At 41.2% G+C, this 18,389-nt stretch overlaps 1 protein-coding gene across 6 annotated transcripts in view; it reads left to right on the top strand.

Moving 5' to 3' along the window:
* Positions 1-18,389, top strand: part of LOC137786301 (meiosis inhibitor protein 1) — a 48,677-nt gene that overhangs the window by 2,105 nt on the left and 28,183 nt on the right. For all 6 annotated transcript variants that reach the window (XR_011077573.1, XM_068578080.1, XM_068578082.1 and 3 more), the window contains 13 exons: positions 480-530; positions 2,083-2,156; positions 2,783-2,888; positions 7,703-7,912; positions 9,380-9,558; positions 10,658-10,766; positions 11,210-11,329; positions 12,005-12,104; positions 14,164-14,298; positions 14,742-14,856; positions 17,291-17,382; positions 17,708-17,855; positions 18,274-18,385. Coding sequence is in view for 5 of the 6 variants with exons in the window: in XM_068578080.1 (XP_068434181.1) it covers positions 480-530; positions 2,083-2,156; positions 2,783-2,888; positions 7,703-7,912; positions 9,380-9,558; positions 10,658-10,766; positions 11,210-11,329; positions 12,005-12,104; positions 14,164-14,298; positions 14,742-14,856; positions 17,291-17,382; positions 17,708-17,855; positions 18,274-18,385 (1,551 nt within the window). In the remaining variant the exon portion in view is untranslated. The remainder of the gene's footprint in view (positions 1-479; positions 531-2,082; positions 2,157-2,782; positions 2,889-7,702; positions 7,913-9,379; positions 9,559-10,657; positions 10,767-11,209; positions 11,330-12,004; positions 12,105-14,163; positions 14,299-14,741; positions 14,857-17,290; positions 17,383-17,707; positions 17,856-18,273; positions 18,386-18,389) is intronic.

Genomic DNA, 18,389 nt, shown 5'->3' with positions numbered 1-18,389 from the left:
GCTATTACGGTGCTTGTGGGGCGAAACTGAGCTCCACCATGTGCCGTCGAGAGCATAATCCAAGTTAAAGTATGCCTTTCATTTCATATTTACATGCTTGTAGGGTATTAATCACAAATGCAGCCATATCAGTTCAAGTATTTCTCACACACTTGCTTAATATATTTTTTGTTGTTTTGTTGTTTTGGAAATGCTGCAAAGTTAACGCCGGATGCAGTAGATTAGAGACCGTCACACAAGTTCCATTTGGCTACAAACTGTACAGCAGGATCAATTCGACCTCAAGCCTCAATGACACAAGTCTCCTTCTACTTTGTGCCTTCTATTTTGTCAAGCTCCCATTTTTTAAGCTAGTTAATTCTTTTCTCGTTTATCCATCCTCCTTTTTCATATCATACCTTTGCTAGACCTCTTAAACCACAATGGGTTTGTGAAGTGTGCTCTTTAAATCCACCGTGTCATTTCTGTTCTGTCCCTAGGGATGCTTCACACAGTGGAGGACCAGGCCACTCTGGAAAAGGTTGACCAAGGTGAAGAGATGCCTCTTTTTTGTTCAGATAATACATGTGTCCTCGTGTATGTTCCCATACACCCTGCTCACAAACATAGGCCCAGACTTTTATTGATGTAGTTGTTACAATGCAGACAGTCTGAGACACACACACACACACACACACACACACACACACACACACACACACACACACACACACACACACATCCACAAGAACTCTCTTTGTGACTGTGATAATAGTCTCTCCCCGTTACTAAGGTTTTACATTGATTTCACTCAGCATTTCCTAAATGTAATGCTTTTGACTTCATTTTATTGATATTATTTTACTGCTACACTTTGCACTACCTTGTCTCTTTGAATTGAATGATCAGTTTAGGCTGCTATATGCAGCTTCAGTCATGACGTTGGACTCACAGTGAACTAGCCACAGATTTATCTAACTGCAGAAAAGTCTTCCAAAATGCAAAAGATCTTATGGTGTGAGGAGATATAATGGTAGCTTTCTCAAAAATGCCTCAGAGACCACTTTGCTGTAATAGTTAAGTAGAGTGCTTAAAATTTGACACTAGTTTTGCTCTTTGCACAGAGAATTTGTAAAGCACACATTGTGAAACTCATTTGAGCCCTATAAATAATGCAGTCATAATGTGTGTGTGTGTGTGTGTGTGTGTGCATGCGTGTGCGAGGAGAAACAAAGTAGGGGAAAGAGCCAGAATTCTTTCAAACATCAGCAAAGCAGTAATGTACATGTGAAGCAGCCAATGTAACAAGAGCTTTGGTTTTAGCTGAGAATGATACCTGCATGTTGCCTTTTGTGACACTATGCGTCTCCAACGGGTATCTGGTGAGTCAGTCTAAGAGGAACAGCATCTTCATTGATCCCTGAAGAAAGGAGCAAAACATGGCAAGGCACAGAATCCTAAGTTAAACATTTGCTGTCTGACAATTTGGAATTTGACCCCCAAATCAATCGAGGTTGAAAATGTACATCGCAAGGGAAAACGTGAAGATCAAGCCAATCATTTAAGGTAAATTGAGGATGAAGCGGCTCAGATTCAAAGATAAAGTGGGAATTTTAAAAATTCAACAGACAATGTGAGACAATGTAATGCGGCTGAGGCCTAAACTTAAGGAAGAATGTGAGCATTGAATATATATATATATATATATATATATATATATATATATATATATATATATACCAAGCTTAATTTGTAATGGTCTTGATAATAATGGTCTTGATAATAATGGTCTTGATAATACTAATTACATTTCTACAGTAGAATGCAAAACAATGTCTGTCAAAGGCTAAACTTCTACCCTTTGCGCTCTTGAAATCAACAGCATAAGTTCGAGTTATAATGTAAATAAACCTGATTTTAAATGTTCTAACCTTTTTTTCCGGAGAACGGAGATATGTAAATATTATGAAGGAAGAGATTAAGCTGAGACCGTAATGCCAAAGTTTAATGCCTGTCTCTCTGTGTTTTGTGTTGACGTCTTTGTCTACGTAAACGCATTTGTGTGTGTGTGTGTGTGTGTGTGTGTGTGTTTGTGTGTGCCAGTGCTGGTTCAGCTGCTTTTGGAGCTCCAGTGCGAGCTGTCGTACCGCTGTGTTTTGGATGGGATCCACGAACAGGTGGGACAAGCACACTTCTAGACATTTAAAGAAACGCACCTGCTCCTCCACACGTGCAGGCAGAGATCATGCATCAACTTCATAAAATATTTAGCAGCGCTCGTGAAACCCACAACAAATCCTCCCAGGGTCGTTTAGTCAACAGACTGGGCTCGGCTCCCTCTTGTTCTGTTGTTGTCACCTCTCGGGGAGGCAGCCGTGGAAAAGACTCAATTGAGCAGCCGGCGCTGCAGGTGGATGATAGTAAAGCTGTGTGAACTGATGATGACAGAGAGGTATAGCACCAGGCAGAGGTGCAGACAGGTCTCATGTATGTTACTAGAATAGATTCTGAAAAAAACCAAACATTTTTCTTGGATTAATATGGATCACATGACTAAGCATCGAGAGTATTGTGGGGTTGGAGATTTGTAGTTGAATCATTTCAACATAATGTAAAATGAAAATCATAGATAAGATTATGGAGGTATATAATTTGTCATGCCTGCTGTGCTGCCATAATAATACCTATAAAATACATCTGGCTACAAATGCTGGGAAGCTTTCCATTGTATATGTGCCTGTGCCATGTTCCTTTGTTGTGTATCTATCGTTGTTGATTTTGTTTTTGTGCATTCCCTGTCCAGCTGAGTGTACAGATCCGTGTGAAGGGTTTTCTGCCCACCTTCAACTTTTTGGGGAACCTTGTGGAAGCGGTTCCTAATGTGGCTCATAGTCTGGTGACGAAGTATGGTGAGACACTGCAAGAGACACACACAGGCACACCTCAGTCATATCTATACTGGCGCTATGGTGAACAGCTGTGTGTTTACATGTGCATTGTCATTTTTAATGGTAATGTCTGGCACGTACAGTCAATAAAGCTCATGTTTAAAACATAACCTTGCTTTGTTAGAGGGCAAGTGATACTTGGAAATGTTGTCAGCAGTTTATAGCGTTCTGTCTAATTTTGGATTTTGGTTTGGGTCCGTTTTAATAACTGCAAATAAGTTTTGATCGGGTCAGATCTCAGACGGCTTCACATGCAGTTATGTCCATCTTCTCTGTGCCTTCTAAAATAATTGGATTCATAAAAATAATACAACACTGAGGCAATTCACCTTGAAGGCTGAGATCGAGAAATAAATTCAACTTGAATAGAAGAGACGGATATGAAAGAATATTACATTTTCAGCATCCCCTGTTCTCTCGGCACAGGGATATCCACAATTCAATCACGGCAGCCTATTTTGACCTTTTCAATTACATCCCTAATGCATAGAAAAAGTTGTACTGTGTCCATTTTCAAAATGGTCTCGGGGAAAAAGTCATAAAACTGTATTTCTCATATCCTTTCCCCGGCACTTTCCCAATTCAATCTCTCCTGCCGCTGTGACCTTTTCAATTACGCTGCAGCTGCATGGTCAATGCCATGCCGGCTCCTGTTGGAAAAAAACCCCTACAAAAGTTACAAGTACATGTTCATCCAACCTTTCCCCTGAAATTCCCCATATATATATATATATATATATATATATATATATATATATATATATATATATATATATATATATATATATATATACTGGGTATAATATGTGTGGGTGTATGATGCTGTTGTGTATTCAGGCAAAGTCGATTTAATCTCTGCCACAATCACCTATATGATGGCCGTCTACTTCTTCCTGAACCATTACGCCTCTCCGTTTAATGAGCATCGTTAATCAACCTCAAGCGTCTGTGTGTGGGTGTGTGTGTATGTGTTGTGTTGTGGTTGTTGTATGTTTGTGTCATGCCAGAACGCTTGTTTTTACAGGCAAGAGTGAACGTGAGCCTTGTGCCAAATAAAGCAGGCAGCAAAGTTATTTCACTGTGCAACATGTGTGTCCACCTTCATGTATTTTAATGAGTTTTACAAGCTCCCCTGAACAGCCTCAGGTAGCGGCGGGTTGTTGTGATGCTGATGCGAGATGCGGGCTGCCACTATTGACTGTGTGTGCCTGTCTGTGGCCTGTCACTCAACAAGTCTCTGTGGGGCTGTTTGGACTAATGACAACAGCACAGCAATGACAACACGGACCCAGAGCACCCAACACTCACTCTCTCTCTCTCTCTCTCTCTCTCTCTCTCTCTCTCTCTCTCTCTCTCTCTCTCCCTCTCTCTCTCTCCCTGACTACCTGTCTGCCTGCCCGTCTAACTGATTAATCTCTTTGCTTTTCTCTACCTGAACCAGTTATGTACTCTCTCTCTCTCTCTCTCTCTCTCTCTCTCTCTCTCTCTCTCTCTCTGTTCCTCCCGCCCTTGCTCATTTCCACAGTGGACGTTGCACATTGTCTTACTCCCACTGGTCCAAACTGAGGAGTGGATAAAAACAAATGAGTGAGCAGGGAGGGAATATGAAGCGTTAATGAGATGAGGAAAGAGGAAGACAGACAAAGATAACCAGGAAGATGAGGGAGGGAAAGGACAGGACGCGGCTGCAGTGTTTCTTACAGGTTAAGATGATCACAGCTCTAAAATTCACGACATAATATCTCTGATAAGACGTCAAATGAATGCACTTTACCTTAACCGCTGTTGAGTCTTTTTAAGCTGAAATGATGAACTTGTCTATGAAATCATTTATTCCCTGCTATATGTAAAGGATGCACTGAAGAGTGACATCTCACATAGACAGTTATACACAGAGACCAAAGGTAGAGGTCAACAAAGGAGCCTGTTGTTTCAGGTAGATGCTAGATCAAAGGACGAGACCCTTTGTAGTTTAAAAGGTCTTCTTCCCTTCCTTAATTTATGACCTGTCCACAGTGATCGATTACTTGATGACAGCTACGGGAATGGTATAACATTTTCATTTGACAGAAGATGAGTTGCAATTAAGGTTTGTAGAAGATAAACTTCAACTAAGAATATAAAATTCCCATTACAAATCACACCTGTGTTTCGAAACAGACGTTTGAAAGAAATACAGAGAGAACAATATTTTTGACTTCGAGGCCTATATATTTTAATGGACAAATGTTTTTGGGAAAACACTGGAAGCTGAAAGTAAAAAACGACAGAAAGGCTCAGTCAAGCCGGCTAAGGCAACAAGTGCAAAAACAACAGAGCAACGCTGTAGAAAGCCGATCACAAGACAAACGGGGAGTTCACAGCGTCACAGTGGGACTGCAGAACGGTAAAGAAGCCAAAACGGAAATGAACCTTTTGGTTTTACTCGTCAAAAGAAAGCGAAAGGATTTTTTGAGTCAGCCCTTTGCGCGTCTCTCTCTCGCATGTATGCGTCATACAATGTGGTGTTCAACAACAATGAGGCTTTTTCTGTTACCACTCTGCGTGTGGAGGTCTTATCTCCCCCCTGCCCCCTCTCCCTTCTTTGCTCGCTCCTCTCTTTGAGCCTGGCTCTCATTTCTCTCATATATTCTGGTTTAATCAGACATGTCTGGGAGCCTGTCCTACCTCACATGGGGTTTGATCTGCGCCACAGAGCAGCTGCTTTTAGGCTCTGCTCTCCGGCTCTGTCGTCTCTTTGCGTCTCCTTCCTCCTCCAGCGCTGCCCGGCGCTTGAACATCGTTCATCCTCTGTTCTCAAAGACGCTGTCTTTCTTCTCAAAAGACATTTTCTGTCTGAACTTTTTACATTTTTACTGATGATTTAATTGTATCCACAACAATAAAGTAGGTATTACAGCTGCCACATAAACGCTCAAGGTTACCTTACTGGCAATAAGATACCTGATTGACTGAGCTTGTACCAGCAAATTCATTATCTTATGTGATCAGTGTGTTGCTTTCGGCCTTTGATTTACTGTCGGTCACTGGTTTGACCTAATCTGTATTTCAGTGATGTGGTCATTTGCTCTCTGAGCTATGATATAGGAAGTGTCCCAACGCCATTATTTCAGCACACACACACACACACACACACACACACACACACACACACACACACACACACACACACAGTTTTGCTCCCCCTGTCTTCGTTCAATATGTCAGAGCACTCAGCCCCCGACCCAACTGCACAGAGCCCGCTTGTTAATTGATATTTAACATGTCACGTGTCCAAATTGCACCAAATTTGCCACCCCGCTATTGCACATTGCACAGTGATTTTCATCATCAGTTATAGAATAATGCATTAAGGCTATTCTATATTTTCAAAGCAACTTCCTTTTTTCATTATTACTCATGAGACTCAATTTTATCTGGCTTTTACCAGGTGGAGTTTTTTTCCTTATGATGTTTGTTGCCTAAGTACGTTTTAGTTTCTTTGAGTTGTATCTTGATAGAATCAAAAGTGACGTAAGAGACTCATTCTTTGTTATTTTATTCAAGTACTGTAGATACACATATACTGTTGTTCATTTGCAACAACACAAAAAAAAGAAATGTGTCACTTAGTATATGTATCAGTAATTGTGTCTTGCTTTAGTCCCTCGGTCGCTCTCTCTGATCGTCTTTTTTTCTGACTTGTGGATGGCTCTCACTCCCCACCTGTCTTATACTCCCCCACACTCTGGCTTTCTCTCTTTCTCTCCCTCATCCTTTCTACCTCCACTACCTCTTCTTATCGTTGTCTTTTGCACCACCACTGTCTCTCCAAAAGTGTCTCTCTAGCCTCTGTCTTTCTCTTTTTTCCCATTCTTTAGATTCTGAATAATTCTCTGTTTTTGTCAGTAAGACAACCTTTGAGTCTCTGAAAGGAGACTCCTATCCAACCTCTATGTATATCCTTGTTTCACTCTCCTCCGCCTGTCATTTTACTGTGCTCTCTCCTCAATAGCTTGACGTCAGTCTTTTCATCTTCATGGCAACTTTCCCCTCCGTGTTGGCTCTAGCATTGTCTGTCATCGCTTACGGAGTAGTTCAGGTGAAACTCACAAACAGACTTTGTTCCCAGGGGTTTGCTTCATTTCAACGCTTCATTGTGCTGTTAATCTGTGCTCCTCTCGCACTATATAATCTTTAACTCTCCTCTGGGCTTCTTTGTCTGCTCCTCCCTTACCTTTAAAGAGGGACTTTAGTATTTTTCAATCTGGGCCCTATTTTTTCTCACTAATGGGGACAACAGTGTTTTGTAATGATGGAGAACTCGGCAGCCTCTAAACGGGCTATAATGTAATCGATCGGGGCAATTACTCACCGCCAGTGTACGACGAGTGAATGTGCTTGTTTTTGCAGCTGACCGTGTCTGATAACATTTTGGAAAAGACTCTCCAGGGAAATAAAACTAATACATTCTGATTTTGTGCCTCATTATGAAATCTCGAGGCCTCGTCCACATTGTGGTAAATAGGGAAATATTCAGCTATGACACTGAACATCTTTTAGAAAACACTCCGCTACGCTTTCTGTACTCCAGACAGTTCGGATGAAGTGAAACCCAAGAAAACCTTTTCATCTGTCGACGCATCGCAAGATTAAACACACTTCGCTTGATTTGTTGCATTTATATACAAGATATGTTGTTGTTGTAGTTACACCGACCTGGTGTTCCCACATGGTCACATATCCTCTCCTTTTATTCTGCGTGTACTCACCTGTCTCTCATCTCTGTCCTCCAGTGCCCTTGCTGGAGCGCCTTTGCTCGGCCTTGTTTCATCCGGATGAAACGCTGAAGGCTTCGGTCCTGTATGTGTGGCTCAAGCTGTTCGGGACAGCTGGGGGCTCGGCGGCTCAGTCTTTGCCCACTGCCATCAGGGACAGAGTGTGTGTACTGTTGCTGCAGACCTTGGCCAATGCCAGCTCCCCCGAACTCATCAAAAACTGTGTTGGTGAGAAAAAAACATCTTATTTTATTCCGATGTCTGGAGCAAAGTCGGGTTATATTCTATCTAGGAATATTCTTCTTGAACTGAAAGTTTTCACTACAATATGTGTGTTTAGAGTTTTGTGACTTTTTCCCTTTTGAAAACGCACTTCTTTTTTTAAACGAGTGTGTAAAAGCATTCTTGAGAGCATCATTAGCTGCCTGGACAAAAAAAATGATTGGCCTCATTTATTTTTCTGAAGCACGAGATAGTTTAAGTGAGATTGAATCGCTTTCTTCTACAGGTTTGAAGTTGTTGAGATCAGTACAGCGTGCTTATCTTAGGCAAGCATGAAAAATACATTATCGGGCCAAGATAAAGGGAGGATGTTATTAAAAATAGATTTTAACTGAGCACAACAGCAGCTAGTTTGGTGAATCTGTTGTCATGTAGGGAACATGATTTCCCTCCCAGCTGCTTGGGAGAGAATTAGGATTGGGACTAATGGGATGTGGATTTAACCGAGGAGTAAAAGGCTTTATAGCCCTGGCGGCAATTAGGTTCACTTTAAAAAAGAATTGTCAGAACCACCGTAAATTCATGAACTGCTGTCTCATCATAATAGATCCCCAAAAGTTAGTGGGGATTATTAATAATGAGCCAATGGTTCTTTTTTTAGAAAAGCTAAAAGGCCATAAAATAACACATTCATCATCATATTTCTCAGTGAAGATCCAGAATCTACTTAAGAGTGAGGCTCCATGGAGGAAGAGGAGGGATTGTACGGGGATGAAAGAGTGTTGCTATCTTGTAGGAATTTTCATTTAATTACATTTTTTTAAGGATAATAAACTCCAGCGTGTGCAGTGGGTGATAACCAGGATGGACTTATTTAAAAGGAAAGTCATTATTATCTAGACATTTGAAGTTGTTTTATGACTGTATTAACTTTGGAGAGGTGGGTTGCTCTGTGGGCCTGGAAAAGAGGTGCGAGGTTGGTTTATTCCAGCTTTTAGAGGAGCCACAATTCAGCTATTTCTGTTGTTTGTGTAATTTTAATAGATTAAATCTTAATAGGTTTAACCTCCCCAGCCCTGGTGCAAACAACAACATGAAGGAATTAAACAGGATTATTGTCATAGTTTTTTTTAAATTTTGTGCTGTATTATCTCCAATGTTCAATAGTCTTTCATGAAAAGAAAATATGCCTTTTAGGATCTCTTGTACTTTGTACCCAAGGGACTGGAAAGGAAAATATTGAATTGCTAATTATATAACTGTTGAGTTCTGATTTGTGCACACTATGACTTCATTCGAATATCCTTTTGTGGATCCTTTCCCCAGGCTTGACTTTTATTATTGCAAGAGTTATGCCTGTCATCATAAATGTATCTTGTGCAAAATCTTGTTGTCGATGTGCGAGGAGTTGTGTCTAAGTTCAGAATGATGTGCTTCGTCATCAGTAACTGTATTGTGTCTTTGATCTGTTAGGCCTGCTGTGGTTGCTGTTGCAGCTGAAAGGGGCAGTGTCAGTTCTGATGAGCAGCAATACCGATCAGATCATGTGCCATGAGAACCAGAACATCCACACCGACAACAGCCAGATCCTCAGCCAAGACCAAGAGCAACAGTCCCCGGACCAGTGCCCTCTGCCTCTCATGCTGAAAAAGGTCTCTGTCCAAACATCCTGCTCCCACCCCCAAGACCCACATACTGACACTGACGATAATCATAACAAGAAGTTCTAATCCTGGATTAATGTCCCTTTGAATAGGGGTTCAGGAAGGGTTTACCCTGGACAAAGATGTGTGCTTCATGTCTGGGAAATCAATGTGTAGATTACATCTAGTTAGATTTTCTCAGTTATGACCTTTGTATGTTGAGTTGTTCTAAAAATCAAATCCTAACGTTCACACCAAAAGCAAAGCAAATTTTCGCGTCGCTTTACTCGTCGGACTATTTGTGTGCATTTGCTTTATTTGCTCGAGAAGCGCCGCAGAGGAGAAGTAGCTTATCTCCATAAGGCATTTACGGCATTTTACAAAACAAAAAAAACAACGTTGGACATGTTGTGGAAGTCCGACAAACTCCTTTGTGTTTGGGTTCATAATAATATCCGTAGCCGAACACAGCTGGGTAAATTTCTCTGACTTCTTCAGGAACTGCATCTGAATGAGAGCTCGAGGTGCACACAAACTATGATCAAATTATCCTTTCAAAGTTTCTGATTCAACAACGACAGGACGTCAGTGATGACAGGCGGAGGTGTACATTTGCATTGACTGTGAAAAATGTACTTTGCGTTTGGGGTGAATGCAGCATTAGAAAAAAGACCCTCAAGTATTGTTGTAGTTGCAAAGACAAGAAAAATAATTACGCACACTTGCTAAGCTGGGTCCATAGCCAATAAGATAATTAGCTTTTATTTGATTTTCCATTGGATTGTTTAGTTGCTGGTATTGATGGTAAGTTATTGTTATTGTCATATACAAAAAAATAAGGACTTTATAGATCAGAAATCATGTAAATTTTGACGAATATACAAAAACATGATCATTTCCAAGTGGGTGCAAGCTGCCACGTAGCATCATTTTACTGAGTGTTGACAGCCTTTGACAAATTCATAAACTAAAATGACGTCAGCTAAGAGTATAGACAATGTACTGTAGATCAGACATGCAATGCATGTCTCTACAATATGTAAACTCTGAACACTGTTTTCAATCATAGGTGGATTCTAAGAAAGCCCATGAAATGTTTTTCTCCTAGTTGCTGATGAGTGGTGATGAGACGTTGCAGGCGACCAGTGCGAGGTGTATTGCATCTATCCTGGTTCAATCCCAGTGCAGCGCTCCCTTCATCAAGGCTGACGTAACTGGTGATACGCACACACAGACACACAAACATGTGCAGGGATACGCTAGCTATGCAAGCTGTTGCCCTCTCTGCTTTGTCTTCTACAAATAATTTAATATGCTGTCCTCTACGTTCCATTTCAACTGGCTCTCTTCGTCTTTTGTATTATTTCTCTGGCTGTCACTCTGTGTGTATCGCTTTCTTCATGTTTGCCTTTGTTGCTTTCTGCTCTGCTTTTATGCCTTTCGCTTCAGCACTGCAGGAGATTTATTTGTAACATTACTAAATATGAAGAGGCTTTCAAAAAGAATATGAACATCCTTTTTTTTGTTTAGCATTTCACCCTGATTTGGTGGTGTGATGGTGCTACACAAGAGTATTGTTGTGAATAGTGTAGCAACATTGTGTCATTTACCGCCTCACACATGTTTGCATTTTCTTTCCATTTCATCTCCTCCCTCACAGAGTTTCTGTTCGACCGTCTGGCCAGCTGTCAGAGTGAGATGCTGCTGTGGTCGGTCTACAGCTGTTTGATTTTACTGACTGGGGACCCACTCTTCTTCTCCCAGTGCCACTCGGTCTACGGTAAGAGAACTTAGACAGATTGCCGTTCTCCCTCCAGCCAGCTGCTGCTTTATCTAGTTTTTAGTTAAAAAATGATCCCCCATTTCAACTATACAACTCAGCCGTTCCTTCTATCGTGGAGTAAATAGAAACGGGGCGTCCAACAGAGGTTCAGCGCTGCATTGCTCCTGGTGTCGTGGACATAATGCACAAAACTAGATATGCTAATAGTTCGCACATATGTGTTTTATTATAAATATCTCAATTACAGTATTGTTCAATTCTGAACGCCCTGATGTGTGTGTATGTGTTTTTCATATTTTCTATCGGTGTGTGCCATTACAGTAGGTGTTTGGAAATTGTTTGAAAAGCACTTGCAATGCAAACATAATTTTCAAGTACACAGGCTACTGGTGTAACCATTCCTTGTGCTATGAAGTTCCCAGTCGAGCTTAACATGAGATCTTTACAGCAGATTCTGTGTCCCTGTAAATTGGAAAGATGTACCGCTGTCACTGTTTGTTTGACATGCAGGATTTTGTGTTTGTTGGTGTGTGATGATGCTTTGCACATGTGTTCCGTTTATGGGCATTATACTCTCATTTTTATGCAGGAAACAATTTTCTGAAGACAAGATAGAAGTGTTTCTGTCGGCCAGTTCAAGTATTCCTTTGTCACAATAAGTATGTGTGTTAGGTATTGACTCCATTGTGCGCAGTCTGAAAGAGGCTCTGCAGCTGACCAACTCTGAAGTGCCGAAACAAGGTCTTCTGCTCCTTACTGAGATACTGGAAAGGTGAGACTGTGTGTGTGTGTGTGTGTGTGTGTGTGTGTGTGTGTGTGTGTGTGTGTTTGCTCGCGTTTGTATAGGAAATTAATTGAAAATTTTGCTGCTTTTTGTTCACAACCATTCTTCAATAACTCAAGTATATTACTACTGCAGGGAGGAAATGTAATCAGCAACAACGAGGGACTTTTATTGTGAAGAATTTAAAGGAAATCCGATCACAATGGTTGCATTGAAAAAACAAGCGTGACCGTGGCCCAACAAAGTTCAACTGAACTTCAAAAAAACAACAGTTAAGAGTTTATTTATTTATTTAGGTTTTGAGATATAAATATCTCCTGCCAAAGCTCTGTTGCACTGAGAAGGATTGAAAAATGACGGCAGAAACCTTGTCCTGGAAGCAATTTCTAGTTTATTCATTTATCATCACTTCATGCCATCGTTCACTAAACTCTGAAGAAAGATGTCTTACTGATTTGACATAATTATCATACAATGAGATGGAGTTTGAACACACTTTGTAAAACTTGCCAGTTGACCATAGTTTGTGATATAATTACATTATGATTATAAGTTATGTCATTCTTCTTCTTTCTGTTTTTCATTTTGTGGCATTTGAGAAGTTTTTACTTTATAACCAAAGTAATAATAAAGCTAGTTGTTTTGAAGCTTTTACGTGTTAATATCAACAAAACAAGACGCCAATGCTAATGTTTTACACCGCTTCATGTTCTTACATACACTGAACCACGTGAGACACAGAACAGCGACCTCCTGTAAAACGTGTTAAATATGGTGCACTGGAAAGTTTAATTATATTTGAATTAAGTGTCTGCTGGCTCACAGATGAAAATATATCGCGAGCCAGTAAAATTTGTCATATTTCTGCAAGGTTGACATAATTTTAATGGAATGTTCGCCCCGACTCATGGCGACGATACAGAGGATAAGAGATTTCAAATGGCAAGGGAAATCTGTCCTTTACGCTGAGTGGAACAGTAAAACAAGTAGCCAGACCAGAGCGCTTAAAGCTGAACAAGCTAAAGTGTGTGTGTGTGTGTGTGTGTGTGTGTGTGTGTGTGTGTGTGTGTGTGTGTGTGTGTGTGTGTGTGTGTGTGTGTGTGTGTGTGTGTGTGTGTGTGTGTGTGTGCGTGTGTGTGATTTTGTGAGTTTGAGAGTTGGTGACAGACTTTGAATATGTGTAAGCGAGTGCTTCTTCGTTTGTGGCTGTTTTCGTGTGCATTTGTATCCATAGATAAGCACCTGTGTGTGTGTGTGTGTGTGTGTGTGTGTGTGTTTGTGTGCACATTTGTGTGCATTGATGTGCTATTTAGGATGTTCTATGTGACTACTGTTGTGGCAACAGGGACCACACCTGCTATGGTGCTCCATCATAGAGCAGAGACATACTCTGGTGATCTTTGTAACGGCAATAGGTCGGCATTATTTGTTTATTATGTATCACGGCCGCCCTGAAAGGGAGAAAACAAGTGTCTTTGTGGACGGTAGTGAGAGAGAGGGAAGGCGAGTTCGTTGTGACAGTCACTGACTGCTGTTATTGGCACAGCAAGCCAAAGAATGACAGACGGATCAGGCAAAAGAACAAACTGTTGGGGCCAAAATGTCAAAAACCCATATCAGCAAACCATACGGAGAAAGGCCGCTCCCTTTCTCTGTACTTCTGGCACAGATTCACTGGCTTATTTAGGATCCACACAGTTCCATCTCATTTGGTAGTTGTCTCGATAATTGATTATTTGCTTACAACCGTGATTCCTGTAGAATTTATCGTAGATGCTAGCGCTGCATGTTATTAGAAAAAGCTGACATGGTCATTTTTGTTTTTCTGTGATGTATATTGCATTACAGAGGTCTTTTCACCTTAAATGTTGTAAGTGAAATGCATTGGTCTGATGCACTTAGAGGGCAAAATTTAAGAGGCTGGATCTATAAACATTGCAATGTTGAAACAACATATCGTGCAGCCCTAATAGAAGCCTCTTTTCCTGCGTAGTCCAGGAACTGCTTCAAGGCTACGTTTAATAATGCCACTTATTTATCTGCACAGGCAGCCCCCGAGCGAGCGTCTGTTCCCCAGCGGTTCAGGTTTTGAGGCAGTTTCAGAGGCTGTGTTAGGTGGAGTCTCCTACTCCTGCCTGCTGGTAGCCACGCAGGCTGCCAACGCTGCATCAGCCCTGTTCAGGTATACACAAACACATCCTGTCGAGACGTAAAAGAGTCACACACTGTCAAGGACACTTTATCTTGAGATTATGATTGTTTGTCAAAAAAATGTCCTTCCAGACATTTTCTATATTGGACTTATAAACAGATGCAAGTCAGTTGGTCACTTACTGAGTCAACATATGAACACACACATGTACAGTACACACAAGTGCATGCACGTGTACCTGCACAATGTCACAGATAAACAGTAACACACACACACACACACACACACACAGATTCAGAGACGGAAAGGCTTCCTCGTAGATAAATCGATGGAGGTATATTTTTTCAAATACACTCAACACACACGTGAGTTGCACTGATACAGACACACACTTACCCAGAAATTCCATCCTACCCCGTCCCCTCATACTCAACACTCCTTTGTATGAACTGCTGTCACCCTGAATCCTCCAGACGGAACCACCAGTCCAGACCAGTCCAGTACAGGAAGATCGAGGGATTGATTGAGGCTATCACTACCAGATTCTTAGAGCTGCCACGACCCTCTCATGCCCATCGTCGAAGCTCCGTGAGTTAGTTTTTCCTCATGTCTGATCCAGAAATATATAATAAGGATACACAATTCAAGAACTGGTAGTGAATAAAAGAGTCTGTGCCGTCTGTCTGAGACTTTGTGGGGAGTATTTTTGTGTTTTTCACACCTGACATATCAGCTTTTGATGCTATCTAGCAACGTGTCAAACAGTACATCTGTGATTGACAGGTTCGATCAAGAGGAATTTCACTCTTCTATGAAGAACTGAATGTCTTTTTCTGTTGTTTTTTTTTTATTTTTATAGCTGTTACTCGCAGCAGCTTTCTGTCTCAGACTGGAGCATTGCACATGTAGCAGAGACAGTGATGCAACTGTCAGCAATATATTTTCTGGTTGGTATGTGTTCATGTGCCAGCTGAAAGGATAAATGTACTAATTAATGTATGTAATTAGGGAGGCCTATCAATCTTGTAAATGATCGTATTAGCTATATTAAGCAAGAATGCGCGACCCTTCACTTTACACCAGCTGTCACACAGGTGACTAAAATTAGAGGCGGTTTGGAGCATCTTTGCCAAAGAAATGTTTTAAATAGGAAAAATAAAAGCAGTCTAACAGCCACTTTTAATGTCTGCAATGAAAGCACGGTAACACAGTAATTTGATACACCAAAAAAAACAACCACCTAATGGCATACAGTGAGTTCACTCAGGTTACTCATGCAAAGAGCAGCTAACACCAGCAGATACTTTTAAAAGGTTACAGAGAGGATTATGACATATGTCCTTTTCAATGACCAGCCCATTGCGGTTTGAGGGAATACAGGTTTTAGAGACATGGTACACCCGACCTACCCTCTGGACACCACATTTCAGTCCCCTTCCAAAGCTTTACAACAAGGTTTCTGAACTACCATGTGTGGTTTTTATCTGACGTGTTATTGGCTTGACCACAGACATTTTGAGTTCTGATGCTTTCCTCGTGTCATTGCGTAGCCGCACTGCACACTGGATTGACTCCACTGTTGATTTAAAGCAGGAGGTATTGCATGCTCATCACTTTCGCGGGTCTCATATAGCAGAGAAATCAACACCGGGAAGAAAAAGACAAGAAAAGGGTCCATGTCATTTTGTGGGGACAGTGTAAGAAATATTTTTTAAAGGCAGTGGCTGATATGAGGTTGCCAAGCGATGGATGCATGGTGCACAAGGGTGTACTTAAGGGTCTGCTTTCTCAGCGCAGCATCAGGGACACAATGACTAACAAAATTAAAATATTAAGACACTTAAAGCATTCATCATCACAGGCTTGTTTGGAAGATATCCAGGTTGATATGCTGAGGATACTTTCATTCAGGAGAGGGAGGTAAGGAGGGCTTCCAGTGAAATATCAGAGGCAGAGCCTGTGAAAAAGACACACAACACACAGCAAGCAGCAGCCCCGGCAGGGTCTTTAATGAGATCTTAGAAGAGATTGAGGCTGGGGTCTGAGAGCACCTCATCAGTAGCTGCTCAGGAGCAAACCAGCCCAAGGTCAGAAATCCACTCCAGCACCGGAGGGCAAGTGCTACACAATCTTCCCTCACTGGTTGCTACTGCAGCAAAGTTTCTCTGTGCCCATTGTGGACAGCGAGAGACTCTTTTGTGCAGTCTCATATGTCGGTGAAGAGAAGAGCAACTGGCTGACCTCTAACATGGCACAGATGCTGAGAGTAAGAGGATAACTGAATGAGAGAGAGACAGAAAAGCTCATGTAGCAGCTCCAATTAAAAAGCACTTTAAGAAACGGCTCTTACTTGATTTCAAAAGAGTGCCTTGAGATTTTGTTATTTTGCTGCTTAAAATTTACTGCAATGCTGCTACTTTTTTTTTCTTATTTTTTCCTGTGTTCAAGTTAAGCTTTTAAGTGTCATGAACATTTATGTTGTTTATGTTTAGCGTACTAGTTTTAGTAAAATGCGCCGTTAAGCGCAATTGTGATTTTTATTTGTTGCGTCCATGGATGTTAACGCTATTATATAACTTGAATGTGGAATTTTGTGTTTTCTTGTTTGATAACAATGTTGCACAAAGTGGGATTGTCAAGAGGCATTTAAACATATTAGCTCATTTTGTTTCATTAAAAAACATTTGCTTGGATGCAGCAATTTAATGCATGGCAGAGCTACTCATTGTCAATCATATACATTGAATTTAATAATTTGAATTTACTTGAATTGTGCACTGTGCACCTGTAATATCTATGAAAACAGAAGTATCCGACTGGCAGATTAAATTATTCGGATTGGGACATCCAAACGAAGGACATCAGTTGTAATGTTTTAAACGACACTTTAGTGATTCCCTTAAGGAAATCTGTTTGGGTGACAAAACTTACTTTGTGATCTGACTGGTGATTGGATCAAATTGTCTCTCTCTCCTCTCACTCATCTTGTTTCTTTTCCCCATCTGTCTCTGGTATCCTCCAGAGGAGTCTGAAGAAGTCAGACCCCAACAGCCCGGCTTCCCGGTCCGAAGGGTTCCTGCTCCAGTCCCTGGTCTGTTTTCAGGCTGCCTGCAGGTCAGCACATTGTCCCGTCACATGTTTAGAGAGTTAAATGTCATCACTGGAAGAGTGAGAGTGCATCAACTTGTTAAAAGCTTAGTTTTTTTCTGTTACTTGTTTCTTAAAGACTTGATTTTAGCATTGTATTGAATCAAGTGTTCAGTCCCAAAAATGTTTTCAACTAACATGCAGAATGTTTTTGTTGGAATATTTACCAGTATGTCTTGTGCTATTTTTGTATGTATGTGAGTTGCTATATTTGCATTAATGTGTGTGTGTGTGTGTGTGTGTGTGTGTGTGTGTGTGTGTGTGTGTGTGTGTGTGTGTGTGTGTGTCCAAGGTTGGCCGAGGAGTGTTCATCAGAGCCTGGTCTGAAGGAGAACACGTTCACAGCTCCATCTAAACACAGAAATGCTGAGGACTCACTGGAGTCTCTTTGTGAGTGTCTGCTGCACTGCTGCGACTCCGTCTGGATACCCATCGTCATTGTGAGATCTGAAAGCACACACACACATACACACACACCTGTGATTTACTATCCTTCCGTCTTAACCTCATATATTTCTCTCACACACACAGGATCTTGCAATTTGCCACGTCTCTTTTCTGAGAAATAGGTGACAATGATTACCTTGATCTTTCTGGCTGTTTCTCTTAATAGCTCTATTAATACGCACAGCCACACAGCCTTTGTCTTCATTTGTTCTGTGTGAACATTTGAGCCATCGATCAGTACCTCTACCTTCGTGCTAGTAATTGTTTTATTATGTTGTGTTTTTCTTAAGTTGATTCTATTCAGGCTAAAAATCGATTTGTCTGTGATTTCCTGTGTGTGTGTGTGTGTGTGTGTGTGTGTGTGTGTGTGTGGGTGTGTGTGTGTGTGTGTGTGTGTGTGTGTGTGTGTAGACTATGTGTGAGCATGCACCCAACGCTCACATACTGCAGTACTTCTACTCCATCCTGTCCTTCCAGTTCACCCTGCTTCCATCTTTAATGCCCGTCTTTGCAAAAAAGCTTGGTGA

The sequence above is a fragment of the Clinocottus analis genome, unplaced genomic scaffold (genome assembly GCF_023055335.1).
Source record: "Clinocottus analis isolate CAN_PGR_092001 unplaced genomic scaffold, fCliAna1.0.p SCAF_16, whole genome shotgun sequence".
Lineage (NCBI taxonomy): Eukaryota > Metazoa > Chordata > Actinopteri > Perciformes > Cottidae > Clinocottus > Clinocottus analis.
This window is presented reverse-complemented; position numbering and strand designations above follow the sequence as displayed.